Source organism: Aspergillus alliaceus (assembly GCF_009176365.1).
Source record: "Aspergillus alliaceus strain CBS 536.65 unplaced genomic scaffold BDW43scaffold_25, whole genome shotgun sequence".
Lineage (NCBI taxonomy): Eukaryota > Fungi > Ascomycota > Eurotiomycetes > Eurotiales > Aspergillaceae > Aspergillus > Aspergillus alliaceus.
This window is the reverse complement of record NW_022474708.1, coordinates 102898-123098: the sequence shown is the minus strand read 5'-3', so window position 1 is coordinate 123098 and position 20201 is coordinate 102898. Positions and strand designations below refer to the sequence as shown.

General features: G+C 46.0%; 4 protein-coding genes across 4 annotated transcripts; 1 reads left to right on the top strand and 3 right to left on the bottom strand.

Annotated features, from left to right (window-relative positions):
• Positions 1-94: 94 nt before the first annotated feature.
• Positions 95-2452, bottom strand: BDW43DRAFT_97098 (uncharacterized protein). The gene is made up of 7 exons (XM_032050794.1): positions 2128-2452; positions 1833-2058; positions 1447-1763; positions 1022-1336; positions 830-964; positions 691-771; positions 95-627 (listed from the first exon to the last, which is right to left on the bottom strand). Exons 1-7 carry the CDS (start codon positions 2350-2352, stop codon positions 283-285), a joined length of 1644 nt encoding a protein of 547 aa, XP_031899714.1. The 5' UTR covers positions 2353-2452; the 3' UTR covers positions 95-282.
• Positions 2453-2766: 314 nt separating this feature from the next.
• BDW43DRAFT_277767 (uncharacterized protein) lies at positions 2767-3466 on the bottom strand. The gene is made up of 3 exons (XM_032042098.1): positions 3237-3466; positions 3101-3169; positions 2767-3047 (listed from the first exon to the last, which is right to left on the bottom strand). The coding sequence occupies exons 1-3, from the start codon at positions 3357-3359 to the stop codon at positions 3015-3017; spliced, it is 225 nt and encodes a 74-aa protein (XP_031899713.1). The 5' UTR covers positions 3360-3466; the 3' UTR covers positions 2767-3014.
• Positions 3467-11304: 7838 nt separating this feature from the next.
• ergS lies at positions 11305-13106 on the bottom strand. The gene has a single exon (XM_032050793.1). The coding sequence runs from the start codon at positions 13019-13021 to the stop codon at positions 11468-11470; it is 1554 nt and encodes a 517-aa protein (XP_031899712.1). The 5' UTR covers positions 13022-13106; the 3' UTR covers positions 11305-11467.
• Positions 13107-15707: 2601 nt separating this feature from the next.
• On the top strand, positions 15708-16465 carry BDW43DRAFT_300640 (uncharacterized protein; the record flags this gene model as incomplete). The annotated part of the gene is made up of 4 exons (XM_032044931.1): positions 15708-15833; positions 15867-16001; positions 16060-16189; positions 16284-16465. 4 exons carry the CDS (start codon positions 15708-15710, stop codon positions 16463-16465), a joined length of 573 nt encoding a protein of 190 aa, XP_031899711.1.
• Between the last annotated feature and the right edge of the window lie 3736 nt (positions 16466-20201).

Genomic DNA, 20201 nt, shown 5'->3' with positions numbered 1-20201 from the left:
CCAGGCGCAGTCCGTATCTTTTCATTTCACTTCTCGTGTATATCTTTCTTTTCCCTCTGGCCCTCTTAATCTTGCTCTGCTCTAATATCTCTGGAGAATTTGACTATATTAACCTAAAAGGCTTCCAGAGATTCCTCTGCTTCACTGGGATCTACGCCGTCAGATCATATCTACTGCAGAATCATGACCGATCTAGATAGTGTTCACACCCATCCATATTTGTAATAGCGAAAGCCGATATACATGGCAAGGGCAAAGGGCAGGAGGGGTGAAATGAATAATTCAATCAGCCTTCGTGGTGGTGGTGGTGGCATAAGTGGACGGGCGCATCAGGCTGAATAAAGGCACCGAGCCCTGACTCGACCCAGGCTCCATTCGGCCTCGCAACCTGCCCTGTTCCAAGTCCACCTCCCTTTCCAGGCCCCTTTCCCTGTGTGACGTTGGTTGTCGTCGAATTCGAGTCACCTTCAGAAACCAGGGTGAGTCACTATATCGCACAGATAGTATCCACAAAAAGATCGTGACTAATGTTAAGGGAACTGCGATAGCCACCAAGATCCAAACCCAGGGAGATATGTACATAGCGCCCTCTTCATTGACTTTTACAAACTCAGTGGAGAAGAAATTCTATCTCAAAAGTCAGTATTGCTCTCCCCTTTGCCCCGTTTCAGAATCGGTCATGGGACGCACCGCTACAATGGTAGTGGGGAGGTAAACCAGACCGACGAGGCTTAACATCTTCACAGCCGCAGCGTCTTCTACACTCCGTTCCTATTGAGTGTCGTCATCAGCGGTCTGTCCATCACAGCCACACTAGAAAATAACGCACTGCAAGCTCGGCGACGTAGTGGCTCTCTCTTTGGGAAGCTTCGGTCAGTTCTTTCAGGGTCTTTGTCTCGATGTGTGATGCCCGTGCCAGTTGTTTCAAGGCTCGTGTCTCCTCAAAGCTCAATAGGTCAGTGAGCTGTCCATTTACACCGTGTTAGCGATGGTAGCAATGGATATGGAGCTTTCTGCCTACCAGTTGCTCCGTCGATTGCACCCGGTCTTTTAATACCTTCGCCCGTTTTAGATAGACTCGACCTTCCGTTGCATATTCATCGAACTCTCTGAGCATGTACCTGCAGGAGCAGCCATTCCTGGGGTCACAGCTCTCTTGGCAGTGTCGTTGACAGCTCTTCCCAACCCGACCGATAGTGTCTACTGCTGTCTGAAGGATAACCATCAAATCCGTTATATAATCCTCCAGCTGCTTAAGTCGTTGCCTATCATCCACATCGAAGCATGTTTTGTGTTTATCTCGGTCTTCGACATCCCAGACGATCAGTCGATCGGCCTGAAGAACGTATAGATTAGGCTTAGGTACAGTAAAACGGAGAATGCGCGCGTGAAGTGTATACATTTTGACAAAAAAACAAGAAGACAAAGGGATAAAAAGAAGTATACCTTCTGTTTGCACTCAGCCTCCAGCCAAGCCATGTAGTCCATCCAGCCTTTGAGGCCATCGGCTATAAGACTCTCGTGCATAGAGAAATGTGGTTTCATGATGTCCTCCTCGACAGGACTGCCTTGGAAGCTCTGTGATACCTCATTCTCAACTGCGTGGGAAGGTGCAATAAGAATAAATGCCGAGGAGCTCGATGAGCCATCATGCGGATATGTCAATTTGTGATAAACTCCTGTCTGGCGAATTGACCACGGACACTCCCCTTGCGACGTTGGGCGCTGGTTACGTTCGGCCCGCCGAATCACATATGCAATCTCTGTTCCCCGTCAATCATTGATATAATTTCTACAGAGAGTGAGGCTAATGAATTCAAGAGGAGTCTAACCGTTAACCTTGCCATCTACCGTCTGCGAGCTTTTAGCACGGAAAGGAGGAAACCCATATTCGTTTTCCACCGATCGAATCCCAAAAGTGAGGACAGATTTCCAAAAATATGGCCATGAACTTTGGAAGCTCAGGAGGTGGTGGAACAGCTCGCTCGATATGTTCAGTGTCGTCCATGACCGTAACTGTGCGACCGTATAAACCTGTACACAGGCGGTGGTCTCTTTCTATCGTAAGATAGGCGAATGCATCAGCTTTTAGTGTTTGAAATACAGCACTCAGAGTAGTTGGATTACCTTTTGGAGCTGTTTCAGCTCGGAGATGTGGTTGATTTGAACAGGTTGGTTGGCTTGCAATGTCCGTCTACCATGCGCGTCCTTTGATAGAAACAGAAGGAATACCACCAGTTGGGGCAGGTCATTCCTTGCTTTAAACAGGCTGCTTGCTCTAGAGTTGATTCTCTCCTCTAGATACTGGTCAGCTCGCGATGAAGTGCAAATGTGGTCCATTGCCCGTCGCATTGAGGAATTGAATTGATAATCGACATCTGGTATACTGCCGGCCCGGAAACTCTCTCATTTATACCAAATTCAACCCCGCAGCTCGAGGCCTCACATTCAGCACTTGCGATATATTTCCGTGCGGCTCAAGTCGAGGAGGCTGATAACTGTCATCCGCAGCTCTTACTGAGGCTTGACATTTGAGCCGCAAGCAGAGCTCATCAGGGGCGCCGGGGTACAGGTGCTTCAATTAGGCTATCATTCGAGTAATCGGGCAAAGTAAATCTTAATAAGGGCAATCTGAGGTAGTCATAGGTGACAAGCAGGCTGAACCGCAATATGTCAGCGATCAGCGGATGCATGTCAGGAGGGGGAGACTCGGACTCAGCCCTAGTAGCGCCTAGGCCAACCAATGATACGGCAGCGTTAATCTACTCAATGGCTACTTACTAGTTACCCATGCATGTGCCATCACACAGTAGTATTGTGCCTGTATTTAGATAGTATCACGTAGGTTGATCAGTGGATTATTAGGCCAATCAATTCGTATTTGCATATGTACAGAGACTATCTAGCCACTCAACTCCCACTATCACCTCTGCGCGGGTCCACGTATAGGGCTTGCTTGCATATGAACTCGCTGAAAGATACTCTTTTCGTCGCACTAAATGTTGCCTCCATGGCTAATACCACACTCGACACTCGTTGATTTGCTCCTGCACAGATATTTAGTTCCTTCTATCACGCACTACTCAACAATAGCCCAAACCTGAGTCAACCCCGAGGATCGTGACCGTTCTTGGTCCAACACGTATATCTTATATTGATCCAGCCGTAACTTCGCAGTATATATCAGTTTTTTCCATTCCCCCATGTACGGGTCGTCCCAGCAACGAATAACACACCTCAACGCGAAAATTGTACTGTCCGTATTCGTTTCTCAGCGCTTTAACCAGCTTCTTCGGGTTCATAAACTTCCCCTCGATAACCTGATTGGGGGTTACACTGTGGGAACACCCTCGGCCCATGGCACCGCAAGGCTGAGAAAATAGCTTAAGTGGGTAACGAATTTAGATAATAATCAAGGGAAGACTTAAGAACGAAAGAAAAAGAACGAATTTGGCTTCATGTTCACATTTGCACAAGCGGTCAGGTCCTGACCAAGTCAAAACCGGCGATAAACGAGCTAGTATATATATCCAACATCTGAATATCGTGGTCTATTCCCCTTGTAGGTAGTGCCTCATTCATACTCCGGAGGAAAAGCCATTTGCTTAGGCTGCTTCCTCGGACACGAGACCTTGCTCGATTTAGTCGTAGCTGCAGTCATCGAGGTCACTCTATTGGACCTTGATTAGCCGTACCCTGCTATCGTGTTCCCATCCAGCCGAGGATCCGGATCCAATGCCTTGAAGGTAAACCTGTGTGACTGACCTGGGATAAGACTTGTGGTAATGTCATATAACAAATTCCTCGCCGAATCTTAAGTCAGCATTAGCACAGCCCCGATAATCTATTCTATATACAGTAATAATTTGCATCAGCTGCCGCCAAGTGCGTTGGTGCTGAGGTGCTTCCCCTCATCAGGCAAACAGGTTGCAAGGCTGAATTTTGAAAATCGCAAGATAAGCGGTCAATTGGGTAATATGGCGACGTAAGATGTTGGAATTTAGAAAAAAAAAAAGTATAAATAAAAAGCAAAGAAAAGTAGAGAAAATATGGAGAGAGATCTTCGCCTCGGTCTTCCGATAGTATTCTGGTCAAGGCGAAATGGTCACGCCCAGAGACGAGGCCGTTGAAAGCATTAGATGATCAAGTGTAGCCGAGCAAAAGATTAATAAATACTGTACTCACACTGATCTGATATCCCCCCTGTGGGTATCGCCTCTCCAGCAGCGCCTTCAGGCGATCTGCTGAGACATATCGCAAGGTAACCATCTGGGATTCCATGATCGAAGTAGGTCTTGCCACAAGTTCGCCTTAGCGGGCACTGGTTCAATCAAGTCAAACAATGCTTCAAAGCGCCCAATAAGAATAAATTGCCCGTGGCAACTCACAATGCTAAAGTATTGAACAGAGTCAGTGTACGTCAATGACTATAAAGTATGTAATAGAGCCCAACGCCGCTTGACGCATCGCAGTCTCTTCGTTCCATTCGGCCAGTATGGGTTTTATTGGCCTGATATAGGCCATCACTTGTAAGAGCCTCATCATGGTTCAATGGTCGAACTGCAGATCTTGGGTAGTACTGTAGTGATTGTCTACTCGCTGATGCCCAATATACCACGTCTGTATGCACAGGTGCTACTATCGATTTATCCCATAGGGGGGTGATAAAAAGAAAAGATAGAAACATATTAAGCAAGGCCATGATTACGGCCCATTCCGTATTTCCCCAATGATCCTCTCCCGACTGGCCGTTCTAGTCGACGCTGATTGGCACAGGCCTCGACTGGCGTGTTTGTCTGCAGCACTAGAATTTAGGGTCTTTCGTGCAGTCGGTCTGTTGACGAGGATATACTGGGATTTGGGGCTCAGTTATAGCAGTCTGACCCGCTGTAGGAGTCGAGGTCGACTCTGATGCAGTAGGAACTCATTGGTGGGTGGTTTTGAGCTCGTATCCGCAGAATCGCTGGGAACATAAGTATCACGAGAGGATTTGGGATCATGCACTTTCATACGTCGCCCATTGGCTCCGTCTATAAAGATAACCTTGCGCAAGAACTTTGAGCGAATTGGCCTGCGTCTAGGGCAAAAGACTGCGAAAAGAAAAATTTTCGAGAAGCTCTTGTTCTCTACGGAGAACTTTTTAATCCCCGATGGTCGTGAGATGCGTCACATGAGCATCTACCTTCGTATTAGGGCTACGTCTATGGCAGACTAACAGTCCAGCGTACTACCCTTCTGAGAGAGATTGTGAGATCAAGCTGAGGGATACTTCCGTTAAAGGCTACCACCGACTCTTTGTAGGTAACCTTTGAACAAGCAGATACAGATGAGCTATCCCTGTGTGAAAGAACTTCAAGGTTTATCTTCCTAGAAGCATCCTGGCTTCAAACCTAGGTAGCAAATGAACCGTGTTTCATATTGAAGACTTACGTTTTTTCTCTTTCTCAAGAAAGAAAGAACAGAAAAGCTGGTCTGTATTCTCTCATTTGCTGTCTGAGCTTTTAGCACCTAACTATTATGATGTATGTGAAGGGATCGTTGATTGATATCTATCGAATCTTTCCCTTCCTTTCTTTCGAAGCTTTATCTATGCCCATTGTCCTTTCCTCTACCATCTTACATTTAGCAAGTCACGGGGTTTAGGTTGATATTAAACTATGGCAACAGCGTTTAATATTTTCCCGTGCTTCTTAGCCTATGCTTAAAGCAATCATTTCCTGGATGTCTCTTATGAATCATGACAGTCTTCCCCCTATCATTGAGGACACCCAAAGTGGGAACCAGTAGGGCATGTCTTAGAAACTGGAAAAAAACCTGACGAACTGACTGGAACAGAGCCATTGGGGGTAGTTTACGATATGAGAGAGGTGTAGCTATCCTATTAGAAGTGGAAACTTGCGCAATATTACGTTATTCACATCGCCCTGGACTACTCGCATTCACCGTGTCTGGCAGGTTTGGCTTTATAATTTTGCTTTACGTGGACCATCATTTAGTATATATATGATAATTTAGGACCGTACGTGGTAGTTTATAATCAATACATTTGTAAATGCATAACTAACTAGTAGTAATATCAACTACCCAAGTACCTAGGGCCTAATGCCACTGCCTAGGCTTCAGTATTTTACAACCTGATAGCGTATAGAGAACTTCTACAGATAAACAGGATTCACTGTTGGCCTAACATACTTTGTAATAAATTACCAATAATACAGATGATACAGCATCACTATAAGTGTGCCATTAGAGTGGGTTTATATTGCTATATTGAAGTAACTAGAAAAATAACACAAAAGGAATTCAAAGAGGGTTTATTGTCGGGCAGTGATCAGGGCACGAGCCGCCATACTTCTATAACAGTACTAATATAATTCTTTATCTACTTCAATATGAATATACCTACGGTCTTAGGCCTTCAGGCCATCTAGGAAGGATTCAGAGATTCAAGCCCTCCGTTCCTTCATCAAATCACCATCATTAACTCTCCACCTTAGGATCGATAGTCTTACTATAGGAATGATATGTTCTCTCAGTTTACTCTTTTCTTTCTAATCATGCCGTCTACCCCATCGGGTTACGCCTCCAAGTCGCTTACGGTGCGTCTCGTTGTTTTGTAGAATAGCAGCAGGCAGCCATCGACCGACCTCAATGCCCAAGTCAATAATTTTCTAACAAAATGGGGCGATGATGGAGGCTTCAAGTGACATTGCAAGGGCTCCAAATATCTTAATGCAAAGGAGGTCGCGCCAAACAGAGTTGAAGTATGTCACCTATAGCATTGACGCCATCCATATCGGATCTCTTACCGTCATCGTATCTATTGGACTACCCTTACCCATAGAGTTTTGACAGCAAGAGTCTAGCAAGAGGATGCTGAGATTCAGCGGCTATTCAAGGCCCTGTTAGACTCCCGAATCCCGAATCGTCTACAGACGTACCTCTCTAAGAGCAAAGTCTCGGGAATTACCCCTTCATCCGAGCATCATCTAGGGGATACAGATAGGTGTTTTGGTGCTGTTTTTATTTTGACTCAGCTCAGGCAATGATATGAACCATTTGCACCTGATCAGGCCCCTTGGAGGCAGCAGTATGAAAACGCGTTGTGAGTATGCTATAAAGAACCATAACGCACCTTGATTGGCAAAAGTGTACAAAGCAACCATATGATGCTACTCACAAATCAAGTCCTCTACAACGTAAACGTATCTGCTTAGATACCTACAGATGCCGTGGAAGTCATCGGAAAAGAGCTACTGGGAGGGGAATTTTGGCTCCGTTTTGTTGCAGGCGCACCAATATACGAGTCCCTGGGCATCGGATGCAGAAAGTAGGGTTGAATATGTATGTCATAGACATTTGGCTTGGCTTCGCTTATCGTTAACTTCCAGGAATACCAAGGGAATTTTGAGCATATTGACCAGGAGGGCCTAGTAAAGCTACCCTCAGAAGGGAGCATTTCCCTTCTTTTTTTGCTTTTTCTTTTTTTTTTTTTTTTTTTTTTTGAGCGTCGCATAGGCTCAAACAAGGAGCAGATCTTTTAAGGGAGCGTCTGTCTAACCTTAAAGATGTCTGGATCCTCAGCATAAGTCCTCTAGGTTTGTATTGAAATTGTGACACGTCCCTATTGAGATAGCAATGCTACCTTGAGCCCGAACCGTAGGAGTAAAGCTAAACATATGGCCTAGGTATACTTAAGGCGCTAGAACGTGCGTAGGCACATGTAATAGCAGCCCTAGAGAAACTTATAGCAATATAGTAACTAATTCACTGGTGTTTAAGCCTTACTCCTCGAGCTTCCTGGCGTACGTCAGTGTTGGGCTATTAGGCAGCCACCCCGGCTTCCTAGGTAGTCCTATAGCCTTAAAGCTCATTGCCTGCCTTTTAAGTAGATCTTCCCCGTTCTAGCCTTGTAGACGTTTTATCTGACATTGATGAATCTCCCTTCTGTTATTGTCGTCATTCATGGGTTGCTGGGCAATACATCATAGCCACAGGCGACTAAGCAATGCCGGACGAGGAATTTGAAAACTGCGACAAAACAGTGAGATAAAAGATAGTTAATGAAACTATAAGGCACGGGGACAAGAAGAAATCTTTAGGCAAGCTTGGTATGCTTCATGGAGCAGATGAAAATATCAATAAGGGCATAGCCCTACATATGACATATCCCCTACGAGGGTAAGAGCAAGTGGCCTACCTTTAATGGGAGCACGCGTTCCCGCAGAATCACTTTAGGACCTGTGTACGTCTGTACTCACTTTCATTCTTCAGTCGACATTGGTGGCTCTATATAGAGGGTTGTCGGGTGCTATGACCGGTCCACGGCAACAAGGCACAGTCAGGCTTAGTGGGTCGGCTAGAAGGCATACGTCTCACAGTTATACCATCAACCAGAATATAGCCTCCCTTGATAGATAATCTCCCCAGTCTGCAACCTCAGACAACAGCTCACTTCTGGTTCCCTGAATACATTCACCTTCATCCCTATCAATATAGAAGTTGAACGAGGCGACTTTGACCGAATGAAGCGCTTCAAGGAGAATTCCTTGGTGTATGTTATCAATAACACCCTGGTTAGCACTCCTTTGTCATTAGCCTGTGGAATGATTACGAGAGAATCAAGTGGATGTATCATAGCCCCGAAGGGCATTGGTTTTTTATCTAATAAATACACCCCTTCCGAAGTCCTCTGGGCGTCTCGAATCTCTTTTACTCCTTTAGTTGGCTTCTTGACTCCTGCGATTAGCTTCTTCATACAAATCGCCTCTTCCACTTGGCTATCAACCTTGTGCAGAAGAGCCTTGCAATAGACAGCTGCAACGGCCGCGGCATAATAATGCCAGCTATCTTGCTTATGAGTGTCGGCGTAGTCACAAATGTCTCGTACTATCAGACAGGGGATCCCATCCATAATGCCGGCTGCCCCCGTTTCGAAACAGATCGCATCGTTATAACCTCAGTGTAACCCGTCCCGGCCCTGAGGACTTTGGGCAACACCATTTCCCGACAGCATAAGGCCCCGATGAATAACAGGTTGGTAATCTGGGCGTGGGGGGCGCAATACGACCTTCTCCTGACTAGAAACCTCACATCCACAGCAATCTAACTCCTTACCATTGAACAGAATACCATCTGTATCAGGACGCGCGAAATTGGGGAGGCGTGTAATCTTCTGTAGGAATTTTTCCAGTGGCTGTTTCTCCATTATTTCATCTTCCTGCAATGGCCGTTCCGCACGTATCAGAGTCGATGGAGGCTTATTAAGGCACCCTTTCAGAGCAACACCGTCTTGGCTCGTACTTGAAAGTCATATTGGATAACACCAGGGTGTCCGTTTTGAGCAATATTGACGGCGAGATCACCCAAGCAGATGTCATGCTTAGGGAGGCTTGGACTACCGGTACCGATTCCAACCATCAAGGCGAGTCGGACATTTAGGAACTGTTGGCTAACTGTTGTTGCACAATGGGCGGCCACCACCGTCCTGTTTGATGAGGTCAAGCTATAACCAACCACCTTATGCTTTGCAATTCTGCCGAAAGAGTACACGTATTTTTCTTTTTAGGCCCTATCCCTTTTATGCGACATGAATATTCTTCGTCCAACGTTTATTTGACTGCGACAGCCTCATATACCAGGAGACAGAAGATAGCTATCGTGATATCTTCAGGGGATATCTCCATATCTCCGCATGGTCCTCTGAGCCCGAGTATCGGCCTGCGGAGCAGACATCTGAGGCTGCCTTGACCTTTCAGCCTGTCTGGGTTTTTCAGTTTGCCCACGGCAACTAGGGATTTTCTGGCCATTTTCGGCGGCGTTTGTATTATCTCTTATTGGTAGACTTTTCGGACCAAAATGATTTAAGGCATTTCAAGGAGAAGAGTAAGGCAAAGAGGAGGATCGGGAATAGAAACATTTTGAGATGACAGAAGGCACCACAAGATTCGCTTAATAAAACAATAGGAGAGGTTGGCGCTGCGTCTTCCTTCCTACAGGCAATGATAAATACAAAGAAAAGTAGTTACACACACACACTCTCTCTCTTTTCTTCCCTCTTTAATTTCCCACTTCAGCAGCCTGGTCGAGCAGGTTAAAAAGGTCAATTTCTTCCAAACTTTGATTCTTAGCATCAAGAGAGAATTTAAAAATTGCAAGACGCGCGAAAGGTCACTTCCTCCGGCGATTAAGCTGGTGCGACGGAGCGATAACGATGTCTCAGAACGAGTCATTACAATTTGTGATTGACCTGTCCAGCCTTTGCTTACGATATGGTCCCTTCTTTTTATCGCGGTGGTGGATTATATGTTATGTTGTGTTATGTTATGTTAAGTATACTAATTATGACCGTGAAATGGGAATTTGTGCTTCTACAAAGGGATTGCTGTCTTGCAATCAGATTGAAGCAGCTCAGTTTGAGATGATATACCTCGGTCGCAGAGAGCACTAGAAATTGCACAATTCTACAAAGGAAATAGGTCCTAGGGTTACTAACGGTGGAATTCACATTCCGGCCTCAACTCCATATCAAAACTTCAACTTCACCAGTACCGTTCCTGTCACCATGAAGATGCTTTGAAGAAAATGGAACACATAGCTCCAGCTGACAAAAGGAAAGGCAGATCGTTCAGGGTACAGAAAGCCATGAACCCCGTTCATGACCTATACTCCCGCACGTCGCTCGCCCCGACAACATTCACATCGTCAGCTCAAGCGCCACGCAGCTTGTCTCTGACTCTGCCGTCCCGAGACCACTAACCAAGGCTGAAATTCGAGAGATCATCGCCGAGTACGTGCAGGCGCCGTTTTATTCTGGTATTGGTGCTGTGGTGGATGTTATTGGTGGGTAGTTGGGGTGCGGTTGTCGCCTTGGCAGAAGGATCAGGGGATGTTGGTGGAGGATCTCGTTCTGCGGTTTTCGTATGTTATTTTTGGGGAAACGCGGGATTATTTGCATTTGATTGAGGGGAGGACTGCTGTTGGTACGGAGTTTGGGGGTTTGGGGATAGGGATATTTTGGTTGCGTTTGAGAAGCATCTCATTTCAGATCCAGATCCAGATTTGGTGTTTATGGTGAAAGACTTCTCCCAAGAGAAAATTATAAAGTGAATAGAGCTTGGAAGTACAGGCAGAACTGACATTGGTCAAACGTCTAAAGAAGACGACATTAAAAATCACGGACGTATAAACTAAATTCCAATACCAGTTCAATCGAAATATGCTCTCATATATAAAGATATACGTGCCCAAACTCCAATAGATAAGTTCCAAAAAAACGCCGGTTGTGATATATAATACAGAAAATCACGTTGCAATGCTTCAACATATGCGCGGATAGGGGGTTTAGCAAAATTGCTACTAAATAATTATAAATTTTGCTCTTCCCGAAGAATGAAAGGCTTGTGAACAACAGGCAATTAAGAAGGGCGGCAGGGTACCATGGATATATGGACGCTGCTATGTATCATCAATCTTCTCCTTTGCTTTCTTTATGTGTGGCGGGTTTCGCTTCGGAGCGAACGAGCTTGCGAAGACTGATGTTGGCCATATGAACCATAGCCAGCATATGCCGAAGCCCAGGAACTCCTGATGGGAATACCAGATATAACTCTGAATCCAAGAATGGGTCGGGACGAAACTTATCGTGGTACGCCTTCTTTCCGCCAATGGGTAATCGTTGGAAGGTATGGCGGTATAAAGACCGTGTGATTTTCTCAATAGGTGTTGGCAGTCCCGTCACATCGCCCAGGGTTGCAAGAGGCTCGTATCCGAGACTGAGGTATGAAATATTCATCCGGTTTAAAAGTGCCATGGATGCGTATGCTAACAAGTCACTGATCCCTTTGGGCGCACCAGGAGCCGCGATACAAGGATCAAGGTGGTATCCTTGATTGGCACCTACCCGGCGAAGCGCCGCGAACCCATTCGCGGTACCATCCGGACCGCGGGTGTAAATATAGATCATGAGATTAGGGAAGTCGAACGGGTTATAAACGGTGATAAATGCCTGGGCTGCAGCTGCGGCTTGATTGCGTTGGTGTCGCCATGATTCGTAAATGGCCGTTAACTCGCCCTGCAAGGATGGGTCTGCGCCGTATTCAGGGGCGTAAACACCTAGGGTAATACCACCCTTATCTGGATTGAGCAGCTGTTTGTTCTGAACAATAATTCGCTTTCCGCCTCGCTCCATCAGCACATCGTTCGTCATTGGATTAAGCACACGCTCAGCACCGAATTCTAGTGTCGTCCAATGGTGCTGTCGTGCGTGCTTGACGAAAATATCGCTGGCGCCCATGAAAGCGATACCCCAGTGGAATTGCTTTCTATATGCCTTGAACTCGTCTACGATATCAGTAAACAAATATGGCTCGCACAAAGGGTCGCCCGCGACAATGGCTATGTGATTTTGCACTTTGTAACACAGAGCGCCGGTCCGAGCTTTGTTGAGGAAGAAACTGTAACTCCGGTCGAGTATTACCATATGGGAGACTTTCCCATAGCGCCCGGCTAGGCTCTCTATCACTTCAGCATTGTCCATATGGTCTCTGCCCGGTAGATTCGTCTGGGGCAAGGATGTTGACGTTGACAGCGGCGCAAACCCAGCGCGTCCCAGAGGTAGGGAGGATTCGGAACTTGAACGACCGTATGTGTTTGAGGAATGGCGAGAAGATCGTGTGTCTAAGTCAGAAAGGGGTTCCACAAGGGTTTGACTGCTGCTGCTACTCCCACAACAGCTGCTACCACAGCGTCTCGGGCGTGGCGCTGGTGGAAGTAAGAAAGGCTGATCCCGATAGCTGTCGACAGGGAGGACACAACAGGTGCATGTGTTATCAAACTTCGAGTGACTGTAGAGCTGACTCGCCAATGAGTCGCCTACTGTATGGAATAGAAGGTCTTTCTTGGCCATTTTCGCCTGCTTCTTCTTCGCGACCTTCGGTCCCTTTGGTCGCTTAGCTTTTGCGCCATCGGATATCTGCGGAGAAGGCAGGTGGACTCCTTCACGGGTCGATTGACAAGACATGGTGATTCGATGGGTATGACAGAGATAAAAAAGTCCTCAACGGCTGGGAAACAGACACAAAACAGTTGTGGTCCTTTCAGGTTAAAAACCCTTTCATCCCTCTTCTAGGATCCCATCAGGACAAAAGGAGTGGGTAAGCGCTTCGCCTCCACTGATGGACAGCGACACGACTAGGACTTGGCAATTGAATGGCATCGGATGTGCCGACAAAATCTTAGGCAGTAGCATTCATCAGACCGGGATTGGCCTATTGAGAACAAGGGGGCCGGCGCAGCGAACGTTGTTGCGGACTCCGCGGGGACCGTCGATGGACGGAACAGCGGGCCCGTAGGGAAATTCCATCATAAGATCGTAGTCTGTGAAACTTTTTTGAGTTTATCCGTCTGCCTAGTTGGATCCCTACGCTACTTAGTTATTTTCGGGCACAACACCTTTTTTTATTTCCTTCTTTCCCTGTTTCTCCTTTTCCTTTTCCTTTTTTTTTTTTTTTTTTTTTTTTTTTTCCCTTCCTCCGTCCCTCCCATGATCTAAATAGCTACCTCTCCCTTTCTTGGCTAGGATGTCAACGTGACTTTCAAACCAACAATTTCTTTAGCCAGTGGATTGAACGCATTGGGTCAATATCCGAAGAAACGCCATCATTATGACTCAGGGTCTGGTAAATACGAGCACGAGTACGAAGTACGAACCCTGGGAATCTTCTCAGAGTTTTTAGGTAAAGAATGCGATAAGTTGTGACGCCAACGACCCTGGAATTAAGCTTGAACCAAGCCTTTCGGACTCCCGTGCAGAACCTCGTCCAATGGTACACCGCCTTGGCACGGGTAGGGCTAGAACTCCCCCCATGTGGGGCAAGGATCGACACTGCCACTCGAGGCTATGCTACGAATCACTAAAACGAGCCTTGGCCAATTTACCCCATTTGAACAATCGTACCCTGATGCGCGAAGGCAGCCGTACCTATTACAATCACCCTGGGCCAAAAACGCACCTAACCGTAGGAATCTGAAACCTCTCGTTCTATGCTGTGGAAAGGACCCGAACTATCTTGCCAAAGTCTGATGGATCTCAACGACGGACAAAAGAAGGTCTTATCCGAATGGAATGGTCCCGGAAGGCACGGATGATTTATCCACGGTACATCAAGGTTTAATTGCACGTCCCAGGCCCATGTTTTCTTAACATACCGTACCCTCCAGCCAAAATGATCTCTCATGAACTATAGGTCAACCGCTACGAAGGCCCACTCACCGAGGAAGCCTCAATTGCTTTACTTCCTGGGCTTTTCGGTTTTGTCGGTTTTGTCGGTTTTGTGAATCGAGAAGCTAGATATATCCCTACAAAAAGCTTCAGAATATCTCTACCGACACTCCTCGAATTGTTCTGCTAATTTGATTTAGGTATCCCTGGTCCTCTCCATGCCTCCGGCCGGTTGCTATTGCCCCTAATACGCCCGAAAATGCTAGCGTTTGTATGATCTTTCTCTGTGAACTAACCTGCGCCGGAATTTATTAGCAAAGACTACAATGTTGTAGGTGCTTCAGTGAATAGAACTACAGGTGTACCGTTCTTAGTATAGCTTTAGTCTCTTTACGTTTAGCGACATACCAGATTCACTTTCAGTTTCTTAGTTCTTTCTATATCACCATCTATCCTATCTTCGAGAGAAGTAGTTTGTATGCCCCTGTAAACCTTTGTATGGGCTCACCAATATAAAAGGCCTTCTTCTTCGTTCATTCTTTCCTAACTTATTTCTTAATCTGCATGTTTTCAACTTATTTATATACATCTATATACATATTTGACCCCTATAATATGGGGTACCCACTCCTATTCTTTCTTTGCTAGGCTTCTCTCCTCTGTCCTCTTTGTTCTAAGCTGACTGGAACATTTCAAAATATATTGTTGATCAGCCAATATCATCTTTTACAACCTAAACATGTATATATGGCTTGAAATATACTTAGTCTACCGTGGTTCTGTGAGGCAGCGCACTTTGCTTACATTACGTCTGTAACTAGAGTGAATCAGTTGGTGACTGCTTTGATGCATCTCATTGGAAGCATTCACAGCGCCGTGTCTATCTTGTCTCCATGTCCATACCACACAGAGCCAGCCTCAAGGCAGTCTGGATGTTGATTGAACAGAACGGCATTTCCCATTCACTGATATATAAGAGAAAGGGCTTAACTGAGTCGTTTTCTGTTATCTACTGGTTGTGCCATTTTGGTATAAATAGACCATGAACTGGTCTCCATTCCCACAGTATCATGACTTTTGGGTTGCCATCATTACCTCCTTATTGGGCAACTTGACCTTCGGAAGGGAAACTTCCAATATAACTCTCACGATCATTATCTTGACGGTTCTGGCCATTGTGGCCTTTTATGCCTATGTCTCTACAGCCATAGATACCACGTTCGATTACAAGGACCCCGATACATGCCGCTTGATTATTGAGGCGAGGGGACTGCCCAATATAGGTGCTAACCAACTTGAACCACTTCACGCACACGCAACTGCCAATACAAGGAACCTTGTGGTTTTTGCCATTGATAATGCTTTTACGAGTTCCGAGAAGAACCACGTAAAGAGCTTCAAGTTTGACGCCACTCAGCGCATTGGCCAAGTGAATTGGGATCATCTTCCTGTTGCCATTCGGAGTGATGTTCGAGAGCAGCTTGACATGCAAAAGACAGAGGAGGTCCAAATCCATCTAGCCACCTTTGCACAATTTCTTGTCTTGCGAGTAATTATCATGGCCTTGTTCAAGAAGACAAAGGAGGATCTGGATGGCAATGATGGCAATCTCGTCAGATTAGCCAAGAGCATCACTCGGACCTAGGCGGCTTCCAAAAGTGAGAGAACGATCTCAAGTTTCGAAGAAAACGAGGAGCTCCAGGCTTGCCTTTCGAGTATATTCCCTGACATCGATTGCCTCGATCCGCGACAAAACCCCCCAAAACTGGATCCTACCTGGGTTTGAAACCCTTTGGAGTGTAATGATACGAGCAGTCTTAGAAATAAGATTTTCCCAGGGTGGACTTCAAAACCCCCCTTGGAGAGAAGTTATCGCGCATTTCTCACAGGCACCGACTGGTTATTGTTTTACATTTCGAAATAATGACCTTTGCATATCTACAGAGGACATCGTCAAGGAAGCTCTCCGTCTGTATCCGCCCACTAGGCGGGTAATGCGAGTGTTTTCCCTTTTGTGGTTTTCCTTCTCCTGGTTCTCGAAACGTATCCCGTGTTGACGCAGATCTCGAGCCATGCCAAATCACCCCGGAGATATGGACTCGTGAATCTGAAATTTTCGCGCCAACACGATGGCAGCGTGTAACGGAAGCGCAGAAGAATACTCTCCTCGCATTGGGATCCAGACCATTCCTTTGCCCTGCATACAGCCAATTTGGTCCAAAAATTATTGGCCCTCCTCATTGAATCAATCGTGGCTGGCCTTGGAGGGTCCTGGCGTTTGGAGTCGCCAAATGATCACTTGATGGCTACGGTAAGGGCTGGCCGGGGACTGAGTAATGATAGGGATGGATTGGACAACTACGTTGTTCGCCTGCCCAAGACACAGCATTCTGGGTGGCAAAATGTTGCTCTTTCCTTTGTCTCTCTCTTTGCTGTGCAGATTTACCATGTTGTCCAATCAACTTGTGAGGTAATCCAAAATCATCGATTTGCCAGAACATTCTAGTCGATGCTTTTGGATTCGTTCTTGGATAAATACAACGTAGTCCTGCTTCCCTAGCAGTGACAATACATGAAGTCCGCATATCCGACTGCGAGTTACTCTTCCACTGCGCAAAGAGACTATTACAATATGTAGACATAGCACTCCGCTTACTGCTAAAAGGACATTCAACAAAGAGTGCCTAACTAATACTAGTATACTATCAAATGACTGAAAACAATGAGACAAACATTTAATTGGGGATTCACAGTGTTGTAGCTAATTTTCGTCCAGACAATTCTCAGACGGTCTTAATTCAATATCCTCTGACCTTGAGTAGAGATGAGTTGTTCTTCCATTCTCCTTTTCATACAAGATATGAAGATATATGAAAGATTACTTGGTAAAAGCATCCTGTACTTCTCGGGGAATCTTCGTATGGGCTAACCTATAAAAGAATCACTTGCTCAATCGAAATTCCCTTTTATCTCCTTTACGTCCTACTCCCTCATTCGTTGAACTACCCTAAAGGAAGAGAGAGGGAATCAATACGTACGCATATGCAATCTAAATTGGCGTACAATTCGACAAGATGAAGTGCAGTTCTCTTCGCAACAGCGTGGCAGCTTAAGACAACGACAGGGGAAATCGTCCCACAAATTATTATACGGCGTCAACCTACCCAGTCCGTAGTCCGCTCTCCGAGAGATCTTCAAGCAGGACTTTTCTTGTCTCGATACCGAGAAAGAGCTTAACCGGGCTGCTTTCCAGATAGAGCACCATTATGATCGCCAATAACTCTCTGTCAGCTTTGAGCCAGGTGATCAAGTTCTTCTAAGTCTCCATAGAGAATATGGCCTGCCAGTAAATTGGCGACTCGGCAAGACATTTGGAAAACAATCGGTAGGCCTTTTTAAAGTCCTGCAAGAAATTGGTAAGTTAGCATATCACCTGAACTACCACCGAATTGGAAGATATACCTAGTGGTTTCTATTATACATCTCGAGAAACACCCATCAGGCGAAGATCCATTTGGTCATCAGCCGACCAGACCTTCTCCCTTCATCGAAGGATCGTTTTCACAGGATGACGATAGAAGGGGGGTACACGCTATGGTCGACAAGCGCATCCGCAAGATAGGCAGGAATAGGAAGAAAGCTCGCACGATGAATCGGCCGGTTGCCAGAATAGGATCTAGAGGCTACGCTGGTAACCTTGTATTCTAGAAATAATAGACCCCGCATCCCATACACATCATTAGTCAAATATAATTTAATCCATTGGACTAAAAGTTCATTGATGGCATCCTACTATCTGTTAAAATAACATACCTGACCCAGCTATTGATCTGCGGTTAGAGTTGTAAGATTTTTAATAATAGCAAATTGAAGAAGGTGCTAGTTCACCCAGATAGTCAATAATTTCAAGGCCTGCCTGGTGAACAAAGATGTCACTTATTTTTATGCGCAGTCAAATAAAGATAATATACCCCGAACTAGGTGATTTGCGTCGGTAGATTGGATCACTATTCACTAAACGGCCCCAAAGTTTACGCTAGAGTGTTTCGAAGTGGATCAAACAAATCATCGTTCTAGAATGGCCGTTATTATAGCTTAATACTATTATAGTATGTTATAGCGCGCAAAAATAGGATTAAGGTTGGCCTGTCATACAAGGACCAACCCAAGGAATCACAAATTCAGCGGTCAACGGCAGTCTATCGAAGTTCCTCCGCGCTGATCTTGGTATGACCGCATCTGGTCGCCAACCTTCGCTCATCTCGAAATCTGGGATTGTAATCCGAGGAGCTGGAGTCTCGTTGTAAGGTTTGTAGAGACGGTAAGTACTATGATAGGAGTGCAGGGTTATCCATCCACAGCCTTGCAATACTCAAGTATACTGTAGCTAGGAGCAGGAGTAAGTGAATGGAAGTCGAATGAGAGTGAAGCTTCCTACCAATTAGAAGTACTGATTTCGTAGGCCTTTCCCTATATGGTTAGCCGGCTCTCTACAAACAAGGGGATCAAGAAGATCAGCCCGGTAAAATAAACTCAATAAACAAATTTTCAACAGCTGTTGAGGTCAAGTAATAATCTACCATTCCATTCCATCAGGCTTCAACATGTCTAGTGCCAAGATCAACTGCTCTACTCTAGGCTGCGCAAATCCTGACACCCTCCGATGCATCGGGTGTATTGAGCCTCGGGCCTCATATTGCTCCTCCCAATGCCAAATAAATTGACTAGCAAACCGGTAAGAAGAATTGTGATGGCTCTCAGAAGGTCGATTGCATCTTGATCCGCGCTTCAGCTCCTGGAAAAAGCCCCCACAGAGACGTGGGCTACATGGAGCTATTCGCGCTGCGCAACTACGGGAATGAGAAGGATGAGGTCGACGAGTTAGAGCCGGTTGGGCTGGAACGGGAGCTACTGAAGTTGGCAAGCCGTGATCAGATCGGGGCCAGTAAATTGGAAACCCTTCTCCGAGACTTTCACCAAGACCGACTTGGCGAATACAGCCGCATTCTATAACAACAGCATCTTTAAGACTGTATTTGAAGAAAGGGAAAGGGCCAGACAATCGGAGAGGTACGGGGTCGCACTTGCGGGCGTGCCGAGCATAAAAATATGAACTCCATCTTTGGAAAAGTGTGCGATGAGAATGCCGTGCCGCCGCTGTTCCACTGTACAGTTAACTCCGTGGTTGATTATAATGTACGTTTTATTGAATGCCACTGGCATCATTCCACTGGCTATCGACTTTTTTTGGTCTCCTTTATCGATCTAAATTCGGCAGGGCAGCTTCCTACGGCTCATGATGATCGAGTATCAGCTAGGAGCTAGCTAGCCCGGCAACCCGGGTCTGCGCCTGATGATCATCATCAGCTAACCTCCTATCGAGGCGAACAAATTGATTACTACAATATACTCCGTAATGTCCAGCGACAAGAAAAACAAAAGGAAAGGGCAAAAAAGGGGAAAAAAAATTAGGGCAACCTTAGCGTACTGATCCCTACCCAGAGGGGCACAGTCCTTTGTGTCTCCCACAACCCTTTCAGTAAGGTTCACGAGGATTTTCCAACTGGTCGCGAACCCACTTGGGCATCATGAACGATTGGTAGTGGGTACGTTAGCCTAACGGCCCCCAGTCGCGAAGGATAACGGAATTCATCTGGCCCACATTGGTGATAAGAGAGGTCAATATTCAGTTATCGAGTGGTCTCTCCTCGGTGTGTCCTCGGCGTAGTGGACAAGTCTAGATTTGTTCACCTGTGCTTAGCCTGACACAAGCACGTTGACCAGGTGGAAGTGGGGTGGCTAAGGTAAGATGTGACCATAAGGAACGACTCGGAAACCGAGTCCCTATTATATGCCGCGGTGGTAAAATGTGAACGAGACCCTGTCTCACGCGCAGAACATCCAAGTGATTTGCTTTTTGTTGTACGCATTCATTAATTATAAATGTGATGAGGTGCTATCTATCAGGGACATGAGAATG